Source organism: Myotis daubentonii, chromosome 6, assembly GCF_963259705.1.
Source record: "Myotis daubentonii chromosome 6, mMyoDau2.1, whole genome shotgun sequence".
NCBI lineage: Eukaryota > Metazoa > Chordata > Mammalia > Chiroptera > Vespertilionidae > Myotis > Myotis daubentonii.
The window spans coordinates 76,001,758-76,013,845 of record NC_081845.1 but is presented as its reverse complement, the minus strand read 5'-3'; the positions used below and the strand labels follow the sequence as shown (position 1 = coordinate 76,013,845).

The 12,088-nt window shown below is 41.1% G+C and overlaps 1 protein-coding gene across 3 annotated transcripts in view; it reads left to right on the top strand.

Moving 5' to 3' along the window:
- The window catches only part of FAM83B (family with sequence similarity 83 member B), an 80,008-nt gene that overhangs the window by 54,482 nt on the left and 13,438 nt on the right, over window positions 1-12,088 (top strand). For all 3 annotated transcript variants that reach the window (XM_059701353.1, XM_059701352.1, XM_059701355.1), the window contains exons 3-4: window positions 6,924-7,088; window positions 7,844-7,968. In XM_059701353.1, coding sequence (XP_059557336.1) covers window positions 6,924-7,088; window positions 7,844-7,968 — 290 coding nt within the window. The remainder of the gene's footprint in view (window positions 1-6,923; window positions 7,089-7,843; window positions 7,969-12,088) is intronic.

Sequence of the window (12,088 nt, the reverse complement as noted above, 5' to 3'; positions counted from 1 at the left end):
AGATCGTCTCTGGTTTATTTAATACTAGAGGCCCGGTGCATGAATTCGTGCACAGGTGGAGTTCCCTCGGCCTGGCTGGCAATTGGGGCCAATCAGGCTGACTGGCCGGGGGAGGGACCGTGGGAGGTTTGCTGGCACGGGAGGTTGGCTGTGGGAGCACAGTGACCACCAGGGGGCAGCTTCTGTGTTGAGCATCTGCCCCTGGTGTTCCGTGTGCATCATAGAGACCAGTCAACCAGTCATTTGTCGACTGGTTGTAACAGTCACTTAGGCTTTTATATATATACTAGAGGCCCAGTGCACAAAAATTTGTGCACTCGGGGGGGAGAAGGGGTCCCTCAGCCCGGCCTGTGCCCTCTCGCAGTCTGGGACCCCTTGGGAGATAACGACCTGCTGGCTTAGGCCTGCTCCTGGGTGGCAGAGGGCAGGCCCAATCCCTAGATGCAGCCCCTGGTCGGGCTCAGAGCAGGGCCGATTGGGGAGTTGGGGTGCCGCCCCTTGTCATGCACAGAGCAGAGCGGATCGGGAGGTTGCGATGCCACCCCTAGTCACGCTCAGGGTAGGGCCGATTGGGGGGTGGGGCACCGCTCCCTGTCACACTCAAGGCAGGGTCGATAGGGAGGTTATGGTGCCACCCCCTGTCACGCACAGAGCAGGGCCGATCAGGGGGTTGGGGCGCTGCCCCCTATCATGCACAGAGCAGGGCCCATCAGGGGTTTGGGGCTCCGTACCCTGTCACACACAGAGCAGGGCTGATCAGGGGGTTGAGGAGCTCCCCCCTGTCACGAACAGAGCAGGGCAGATAGGGAGGTTGTGGCCCCGCCCCCTGTCACACACAGAGCTGCAGGGTGATCAGGGGGTTGGAGAGCTCCCCCCTGTCATACACAGAGCAGGGCCAACCAGGGGGTTGAGGAGCTCCCCCCTGTCACGAACAGAGCAGGGCGGATAGGGAGGTTGTGGCCCTGCTCCCTGTCACACACAGAGCCGCAGGGCGATCAGGGGGTTTGGTCGCTGCCCCCTGTCACGCTGATCCCGGTGCTGGGAGGCCTCACAGCTCCGCTGATCCCGGTGCTGGGAGGCATATTACCCTTTTACTATATAGGATAGAAGCCTGGTGCACGGGTGGGGGCCGGCTGGTTTGCCCTGAAGGGTGTCCTGGATCAGGGTGGGGGTCCCGCTTGGGCGCCTGGCCAGCCTGGGTGAGGGGATGATGGCTATTTGCATCTGGTCACACACTCTTTAGGGTGGGGGTCCCCACCAGGGTTCCTGGCCAGCCTGGGTAAGGGGCTGAGGGCCGTTTTCAGGCTGGCAGGTGACTGAAGCTCCCAACCTGTCCTTTTTTCCTTTTTTTTTAATTCTGGACCAGCTTTAGCTCTGAGGCTCGGCTCCAGCTATGAGACCTCCGCTGCTGAAAGCAGGTTTCTGGCCTTTGTTTACCTTCTGTATTTGAAACAATGTTGTGGTCCTGCTGGATGAAGCCCGGGGTTTTGTTTAGCTTCTATATTTGTTACAGTGTTGCTTAGAGTGCAGCTGAGAGGCCGGCAAGGCAGGCGGGGAAGCTTGGCTTCCTCCGTCACTGAAGCAAGCAAGCCTCCCTGTTTGCATCAGCTGCCTGGCTGCCGGCCACCATCTTAGCTGGCAGTTAATTTGCATATCGCCCTGATTAGCCAATGGAAAGGGTAGCGGTCGTATGCCAATTACCATGTTTCTCTTTTATTAGATAGGACTAGGGGCCCGGTGCACGAAATTCGTGCACTGGGTGTGGGGCAGGGGGAGTGTCCCTCAGCCCAGCCTGTCCCCTCTCACATACTGGGAGCCCTCAGGCGTTGACCCCCATCACCCTCCAATCGCAGGATCGGCCCCTTGCCCAGGCCTGACGCCTCTGGCCTAGGCGTCCAGCCCGGGCAGCGGGGACCTGCAGTGGCAGCGGAGGGGTGCCGCGATCGTGCGGGCTCCGCCCCTGCCCCTGCAGGATGCCTCTGGCTGAGGCGTCCTGCCCGGGCAGTGGGGACCCGCAGCTGCAGTGGCCCCACGATCGTGGGCTTCGCTTTAGGCCCAGGCAAGGGACCCCTAGCTCCTGGGACTGCCAGCTTCAACCATGCCCAGCTCCCATCGCTGGCTCCACCCCTACTTCCTGCTATCACTGGCCAGGGCGGAAAAGGCACCTGATTCTCCGATCATGGCTGGGGGGCAGGGCAAAGGCGTTTCCCCCCTGGGTTTCCAATCACTGTCAGTGGCAGGGGGCTTCTTCCTGCTTTCCCTTTCGCCTCCCTGCATTGTGCCTACATATGCAAATAAACCGCCATGTTGTTGGCAGTTAACTGCCAATCTTAGTTGGCAGTTAATTTGCATATAGCCCTGATTAGCCAATGAAAAGGGTAGCTCGTACGCCAATTACCATTTTTCTCTTTTATTAGTGTAGATAGATGTAATAGATGGCATTGAGACTCAGATGCATTTTAGAGACTTCCCCAAAATTACTTAATTAATGACAGACCAAATGAGTTGATATATCGATACAGCTACTAGTCTACACTGATAGATACTTAAATATCTGCAAAAATTAAAGTATTTATCATGTAAATCTGTAACTTACTAAATAATAATCTAATGGGCATAATATTATATATGAAATTTCACACAAAATGGAAATTTTTACTTAGGCTGCAGAAGAAGGACGAAGAGCACTTATTCGTAATAACAGCCGCTCTTTTTTCTGAAATCCATTTAGCACATTGCTTTTGACAGGCTTTACAAACTCAGAAATATATGTTTCCTAAGGGATCATTTCCCTTGATTTCTATTACTCAATTCTTAAAATTTTCTAGTTGTGTTGAATTTTCTTATAAATACAGTCATTATAGAGCTCCATTCATTCTTTTACATTTAAACTCCTTATTAGCTTTTCTGCTGTGGGAAAAAGTAAATCCACCAGTATCTAGCAGGCAATTATCAAAAAAGTCTGAGTCCTTTTGAATGGTGCTTAGTATTTTGAAGCAGAAAAGGTATAATATTCAATTTTTCAATTTTGAGGATGATAATGACCATTCTGTGACTACAGAACATTAACCCAAGGTACACTTACATTTTGTTAAGTAGGTCATATAGAAGCATATCACTAATGGCTTTCTATCCTAATAGCTTACAAAGGAATAAACAATACAGGTTTCTAAATTAAAATACTATAGATAGTGAAGCATATTTCTAAGGAAATGCATGTATTCAATGTCAACATTGTGAACAGTTTCTATCAAAACTGTCATTAATTTTCAGTTCTTGTCATCTTTCCTATCACTGGTTTCTACCTCACATTGTTTTTAGTATTTTAGTGCATTTATAAATATGAACACTACAATGAAATGATAAAGGGGGACTTTATAATACTTATCAGTCGAAATGACTCAATAGAATTTAGATATTTTTAATATGACTATTATGAGACACATTTTTCCAAGGTACTATTTTGACCAGATATTTCCATTTTTAGGATTTATATTGAAATCTAGATCAAATCTAAACACGTGTCACAGTTTAAAGATCCTTCATAAATCCTAACTAAACTTATTCCATATTCATAAGCATGAATTAGTATTTAACTTTAGGTTAGTTCAGTAAATGTATTAAAATATTACTGTCATTTTCAGTGCTATAGTGTTTTAGGTTGGATGGCTAAAAATAATCTTTATTTATTATTTAAGGTTTTCCATGAAACCCTGTTAGTTTCATTCTACCATGTACCACCCCTAACAATTCAGCAATTTTTTTTTCTGAATTATTATTACAGTATATTACTTACCAAATGATTATGTAATTTTGTGACTGGCCCTAAATTATGTCATGAATATGAACTTATTGTGAATTTATTGTCCACATTTATATTATTTTAATTCAGTGTGTCCTCTACTGTCATGGTAATTTAGGAAAATTTACTACTGTGAGAAAGATAAGTGAAAACCAACATCCTTGAGTGAGATTCTCTGAAACTACTGAAAAATGTGAAATTTCACTCAAATCTTAAAAACAACTTGGAATCTCTTTCTAAAAATTTTTGTCTCATGTTGCTGATAGATGAATTTATTTATTTACTTTTTCAACTTACAAAGCAAGAATAAAAAAAGAATTAATGAAGAAGCAAGATAACTTAAATATTGTATAATGTCATGGTAGTTTGTTGAATACCATTTATTGTAACCAGCTTCTATACTGACTAATAAAATCTACTGATGTATCTTTTCAAAAACCGTTATCCTAATCAGGTATAATTTCTTTTATTATATATAACCATTGTGATCATTTCTAAAGCACAGTGTGATTTTGATAACTGAGAATATAATACCTTCAGATTAGGGTTGGCTTACCTTATTTCTAATTATTCCTTTCCAGGAATTTAATCCACTATTAAAAAGAAAGAAAAATCAACATTTCATTTTACCTCTCTTGGCACCACTGACATTTTCTGTAGACTTTATATTATTTTTCATCAAGTGATAGTACAGCACACTAGAAGTCCTGATAAGCTACCAGACTCAATTGCCATCAGATAAGCTTGTCAAAGATGTGTAATCTAGTCTCCTGAATTCTGATCCAGTGTATTATCTGTCAGGCAAGAGAAACTGGCATTTGTTCTCCCTTTGCTGTGCTAGAATCATCCACTGGATGAGTGACTTCAATTACTTTTTGCAAACAAAAACCGTTATTTGTCCTGGTACTGTATATTTGTTCCTTTCCAAAGTTTCCAGTAATTTGTTACATGAAACCGTCTGGCAAATTAAAAATAAATTCCTTAGATATGCTAATAATGTCTTAAAGAATATCATGTTGTATAATAATGTTTACTTATTTTAAAAATTCCTTTCTATCAAAATGACAATGAGGTACCATCTCACACCTGTCAGAATGGCTATCATCAACAGATCAACAAATGATAAATGCTGGCGAGGATATTGAGAAAAAGGAACCCTCGTGCACTGCTGGTGGGAATGCAGACTGGTGCAGCCACTATGGAAGACAGTATGGAGTTTCCTCAAAACACTAAAAATGGAACTCCCATTTGACCCAGTGATCCCACTTCTAGGAATATATCCCAAGAAACTAGAAACACCAATCAGAAAGGATATATGCACCCATATGTTCATAGCAGCACAATTTACAATAGCTAATATTAGGAAACAGCCTAAGTGCCCATCAGCAAATGAATGGATTAAAAAACTGTTGTACATCTACATAATAGAATACTATGCTGCTTTTAACACTCCTACCATTTGCAACAGTGTGGGTGGAGCTAGAGAGCATTATGCTAAGCAAAATAGTCAGTCAGAGAAAGATAAATATCACATGATCTCACTCATTTGTGGAATATAATGAACAGCACAAACTGATGAACAAAAAGAGATACAGAGATAGAGAAGCATCAAACCTCAGAGGGAAGGTAGGGGAGGGGGAGGGTAAGGGGGAGAGATCAACCAAAGGACTTGTATGCATGCATATAAGCATAACCAATAGACACAGACACCAGAGGGGTGAGGGCATAAATGGGAGTGGAGTGCGGGGGCAGTGGGAGGATAAGGACACATATGTAATACCTTAATCAATAAAGAAAAAAAAAAATTCCTTTCAAGTTAAAAAAAGAAATTGGTGCCAGACTACTCCACACATACACTTCTAAGAGTTATTTTGTAAAATCTATATATATAAAAGCTTAAATGACTGAATGACCAAACAATTGAATGACTGGTCGACCAGTTGCTATGAGGCGCACTGACCACCAGGGGCAGGCACTCAATTGAGGAGCTGTCCCCTGGTGGTCAGTACACTCCCACAGTGGGAGTGCCGCTCAGCTGACCAATGGGCGCCAGATGCTGGGCTCATGGCTGGCAAGTGCATCTGCAGTGGTGCAACCTCTCCTGCCTCCGTGGCAGCACTACCTTGCAGCAGTGGTGACAGTTGCAGCGGGGCCAGGATGAGCGGGAGCGGGCTCGGGCTCAGACTCCTCCCCAATCACCTGTCACTTCTCACACTACTACATCCTTGGAGGGATGTCAGACTGCTGGTTTCAGCCCAATTCCCACCGGGGTCCTGGATTGTGAGAGGGTGCAGGCCAGGCTGAGGGACTCCACCAGTGCACGAATCCATGCACCTGGCCTCTAGTAAGTTTATAATATGGGCATTTTCTTTTCTTCATCTCAGTGCCTATACATTGTCACACCACTTATTAATGCAGCATAATCCCAGAGAGCAGTGTGGTGAAGGCCAGGGAATGCGGGTGAGGACAGGGTCTAGGTGGAGCTGGTCAAAGAGGGGGAAAATGGGGACATGTGTAATAGTATCAATAATAAAAAATAGTTGTGAATGTAATTTGAGAGTTTGTCACATATTTGATTAAAGAATATTCACAAGACATGAGTGATGTTGTTAACACTAGCATCTCCCTTTTAGCACCTTATTCCATTTATAAATAAGAAAGGGTCATGAGAGGCTACTAGAATGATTGAAATTGTTCTCCCTGGAGAAAATCTAATTCAAATATGTTTCACAGTTAGTTTAGAGAATGTCATCAACTTGTATAATTTATGCATGGTCCAATATTTCGTTTTAACGTCTTATTAGAGTAAATAAAATGATTTAATATACTATCCATGATTTTGCTCATCTTCTAACATATTCACAGTATATGCATCACATTATCCTGGCTGTTGTTGCCATGTGTCTATTCCCAGGTCATTCCATTTTCTCTAATTTCTTATTTATTTTTGTATATTTTCAACAGACTCTTTTTATCCTTTACCTTCTATTTTAGAAAACACAAGTGCTTGTTTATACATGTATTTAATTTTCTATTTTATCCAATTTTTATTGAAAGCACCAATTTCTAGATATTTTCCTAGTGGGTATCTAACATGGTTTGCTATTCTTATTTTTAACAGGTCATTGCTTTAGTGATGGACATGTTTACAGATGTGGACATTTTCAAAGAAATAGTGGAGGCATCAACTCGAGGGGTATCTGTATACATTCTGCTCGATGAATCCAACTTTAATCATTTCCTAAATATGACTGAGAAGCAGGGTTGCCAAGTTCAACGTCTCAGGGTAAGAATTCCATGTTTTTTTCCTCGGGTACCATTTTGATATTTTGTGTACTATTTTTTGTCTCAGTCGAATTTAAGACATGTTAAGCTATATTACTCCAAAAGTAAAATAGAAAAAAATACATACATATATAATTTAAAGTAGAATGATGGTTGATCATTAAAGGGTCCCTTGTATTTTTTCGAATGTAACTGAAAGCACATATATTTATGACAAATGTATATGGTGCTTTTCTTGATAGTGAGGCACTTGAGCTTCTGAGTTTTTTTTTTGCTACCAGTCATAATTAATGCGTCTGTTTTGCATATACAACCTTGAAACTATTGACTCCAGTGATTCTTTCATGCAGCAGATGTTGCTTATCACAATCATTTGGCACAGGGATTTCAGTTCCATTTGACTTTTTAAAAGGCGGGTGCATTTTAATATTAGTTATTTGGACATTATGAATTTATAACTTGAAAGGATCTTGCAATAGGACTCCTAAGTGATTTATGAAACCATTTCATATAAATGTAAAGTAGTATCTTAAATTACTCTTTTCCTAGTGTATTTCTTTTTTGGGTGGTGTTTTTTTTGTTTTTGTTTTTTTTTTTGGGTGGTGTTTTAAAAGTTGCTTTTCACTATTTGTCGTTTGGTTATGTGTTTAAAAATTATTTCAAGTACACTGTTTTTGGTACTAAGGTTTTATATTAGCATATATTTTACTTTTCAAAATATTCCCTTACTAGCCTTAATTTTTACATTATATTTAGAATATTCGAGTGCGGACAGTAAAAGGCCAAGATTATCTTTCAAAAACAGGAGCCAAATTTCATGGAAAACTGGAACAGAAATTTTTATTAATTGACTGCCAGAAAGTTATGTATGGTTCTTACAGGTAAGATCATTGTGTTCATCTCTCACATTAATAATAATTTATAGAATTTATTAGTTTCAAATTTTATTGTAATCTGCTTAGTTCTTTTTTAATTGTTATAATTCACATGTAACATTATATTAGTTTCAGGTATAATGATTTAATATTTGTATATAATGCTAAGTGATCACCACAATAAGTGTAGTTAACATCCATCACCATACATAGTTACAGAAAAACTTTTTTATCTTTGTGATGAGGATAATCTTTCAAGATTACTTTCTTAGCAATTTTAAATATGCAGTGTAGTGTTATTAACTACTAGAGGCCTGGTGCATGAATTTCTGCACAGGTGGGGTCCAGCTGGCCAGGCCTGATGGGGGCCAATCAGGCCAGGTTGGCAGGGGGGTGGGGATGCGGGAGGTTGGCCACTGGCCCCACCCACAATCAGGGTGGGGAGAGGCAATCAGGGCCCTGATTGGGCCAGTTGGCCGCTGCAGTGTGCATCATTACAACCGGTCGTTCTGTCCTTCAGGTCGCTTGGCTTTTATATATAGAGAGAGTCACCATACTGTACATTACATCCCCAGGACTTATTTAGTTTATAACTGGCAGTTTGTACATTTTGACACATTTACCCTTTTTACCCATCCCACACCTCCCTGCCTCTGGCAACCACCAATCTGTGTTCTGTATCTATAAACTATTTTTTTGGAGGGGGAATGGGGGTTTTACATATAAGTGAGATCATATTATATTTGTCTATCTCTGTCTGATTTATTTCACTTGGCGTAATGACCTCAAGTCCATTCATGTTGTTGCAAATGGCAAGATTTCATTCTTTTCTATGGTTGAATAGTTTTCTGTTGTTTATATGTACCACATCTTTTTTATCCATGCATTTGTGGAGGGACATTTAAATTGCTTCTATATCTTGCCTATCCTATTTAATAAAAGCCCAGCGACTGGACAGCAGATCAGAACGAGTGGTCAACCAGTCGCTATGGTGCACACTGACCACCAGGAGGCAGACGCTCAATGCAGGACCTGCCCCCTGGGGGTCTGTGCACTCCCACAGTGGGAGTGCCGCTCGGCTGATGGGGTTGAGCAGCTGTACTCTGCAGGGGTGGGTCCACAGCAGCTCGACTGACTGGGATGAGCGGCTGCTTCTGCTGCAGCAGCTCAGCTGACTGGGATGAGTGGCGCTTTTTCAGTGGGCCGATCTCTGCAGGCCATGCTCCCTACCAGTGCATGAATCCTGTGCACTGGGCCTCAAGTTGTAAATATAGCCAATGCAGTTACCTTTTTTGAGTTAGTGTTTTTGTTTTCTAAAGATAAATATTCAGAAGTGGAATTCCTGGGCTGTATGGCAATTGTGTTTTTAATTTTTTTTGAGGAGCCTCTATACTGTTTTCCACAGTGGCTGCATCTATTTATATTCCCATCAACAGTGCACAACACTTATCTCTTATCTTTTTAATAGCCTAGTTTGTGTTTACCTGCATTGTTATCAATCATTTACAGAAACTATTAGTTTCCAATGTTAATGTAATCTAGTTATTTCTTAAAAATAAAAAATAAAAGCAATCTTGGAGACTTGGGTTTCAGTTCTGACTATACCTCTAAACAACATTAAGACATTGGGAAAATCCCATAACTTCCTTTGGCTTCAAGTTCTTCATCCCCAAAATGAGGGGGTTAACTCATATCTCAGATTCTCTATGGTTCTACAATACTAAATGTGTTTTTGTTCCTTATGAAAACAGTACATAGTGTGGACTTAATAATAATTGTTCATAAAAATGGAAGGCGTGGCTCAGTGGTTGAACTTCAACCCATGAACCAGGAGGTCACGGTTCGATTCCCAGTCAGGCTATATGCCCAGGTTGTGGGCTCGATCTCCAGTGTGGGGTGTGCTGGACTGAAGAATCTGTCGAACAGATTTTTCTTATTTCATCACTATTGAGAAGCTGGTAATTATCATGTAGTCACTAATATTACCAAAAAGTACTTTAAGAGGCTGGCTGTCATAGTAGACACTAGACAGGTGACTCGGATTCTACTCTCTGGCATCATTAGAGGCTTCCACTGGTGGTATATCTACTCTGTTCCAGCTTAGTTCGTTTATATATTTCAACCCCATCCTTACAACTTATCTGTGAGGCTGTTGTTTTCATCTACATTTTATAAAGGATGAAATTGAAATTCCAGGGGTTTAAGTGACGCGTCTAAAACCCCACAGCTAAGGACCACAGGCAGTCCAGGACTGGCAGCACAGTCCAGATCCCACTGGCTCTACAGTGTGAGTGCTGCCCTAATATTCTCTGATAAATTTCAGGCATCGGTCCTTAATGGGCTACACAGCGAGGCTGTACTAACAGGCAGAGGAAAGCACCAACAAGCATGTATGCACTGCCAGGTCATCAGGGCAGAGTGGACTCCTCACTAAAGACTGTGGCAAGAAGCCAGGAGACCTGTGGATGTAAGCAGGACAGTGTGAGAGGAAGCCTTAGGAACTTAAAAAGTCCACAAGAATGAGGCAACAAGTTAAAGTGGAAGGCTGTGGGCAAGTTCCTTAATGTAGTTGCGTTTGAGCTTGCTCCTCTGTAAAGAGGATAATCATAGAACTACCTCATGCCGTTGTCATGAGAATTAGAGTTAATGCATCCAAAACCTCTAATGTTAACTATTATTTTAGGCCTTTAAAAAAACTGTTATCTGCCAACTTTCCTTTCTAGGGGATCTTTTTTGGAAAATGTAGTTTGGAGTTCTAAAGGAAAATGTGTGGAGAGCAGAAATTACAACCAGTGCTTAAAATTAATGAGTCCTTTTAAAAACTCATTATATGTGTATGTATTTGCTCAGATCTACTTGGTTTTAATTGAAATTTTAATTAAAATTGGGAGTTCACTTGACTTATGGAATGGTGTTTATTAGTTAATCTCATAATAATGAATGCTTTCCATTTTTATTATTTAACTTGACTTTTAAGATGATCTTTCAACAATCAATTCACCTGAACTTTGTTTTGCTACCATTTGGTGTTAATAGGTGCTGTATGTTGAGATGACTATAACTGAGCTACTTTATTTTTTTAAATAGTTCTTTATTGTTGAAAGTATTACACATGTCCCCCTTTTTCCTTCATCGACGCCCTCTAGCCCGCCCCCACCCCCCTGCCCCAGGCCTTCAGCTAGCTGAGCTAGTTTGGAGGCAATGTTGGGAAAAGCAAACAACAGCAACAAAAACTTTTATCGTTCTATCTATATCATAAGCCAGAGGCAGAATTAAAATCATCATTCATGGAAGTGGATATGGAATGCCTAGGACCACAGATAATACTAATTCATCAAAACTCTTATCTAACAACTCTATCTCTTTATGATATTATGTTACTTTTAAATATATTTCTTTAAAAAAGTTAATGGTTGTCAGCCCTTGTCACTTTTTGGGTTTTTTTCTGACTAATTATCATGAAACTTTCCTACTGTTAACAGGATATGGTGGAACAGATATGAACCAGTCTTCACAGAAACTGATCAAAATTTTTAGTTCCTTTTGGTTAAAACCATCCTTTGTCTCTTACATTCTGTAATTGTCACTGTTTATCTCATAGGCAAACTCAAAATGCCTTCTTTATTTCAAAATTCTTTGCCATAAAATGTCTCCATATTTTATTTTATTTTTATACAATATTTGTCTTTTTTATTTTAAATATGTTTTTATTGATTTCAAAGAGAGGAAGGGAGAGGAAGAGCGAGATAGAAACATCAGTGATGAGAGCGAATGATCAATTGAATGCCTCCTGCTACATGCTCCCTACTAGGGATGGAGCCCCACAACCTGGGCATGTGCCCTGACCAGGAATCAAACTGTGTGACCTCTTGGTTCATGGGCCGATGCTCAACCACTGAGCCACACCAGTTGGGCAGTCTTCATATTTTAAACTCCCAGCATTTTTAGACAGGTCTGGTGTCTGTACTAACCACAGTCACACATTGTGTGACAGCTCCCTAACCATGGTGATGGTTTATTAGGAAAACATAAGTGTTTTGTCATATCATGATCCTAACATTAATGAGATAAAACACTTACATACTTTTTATCAATGTGTGTAAATAAAATTTTTTAATTGGATATG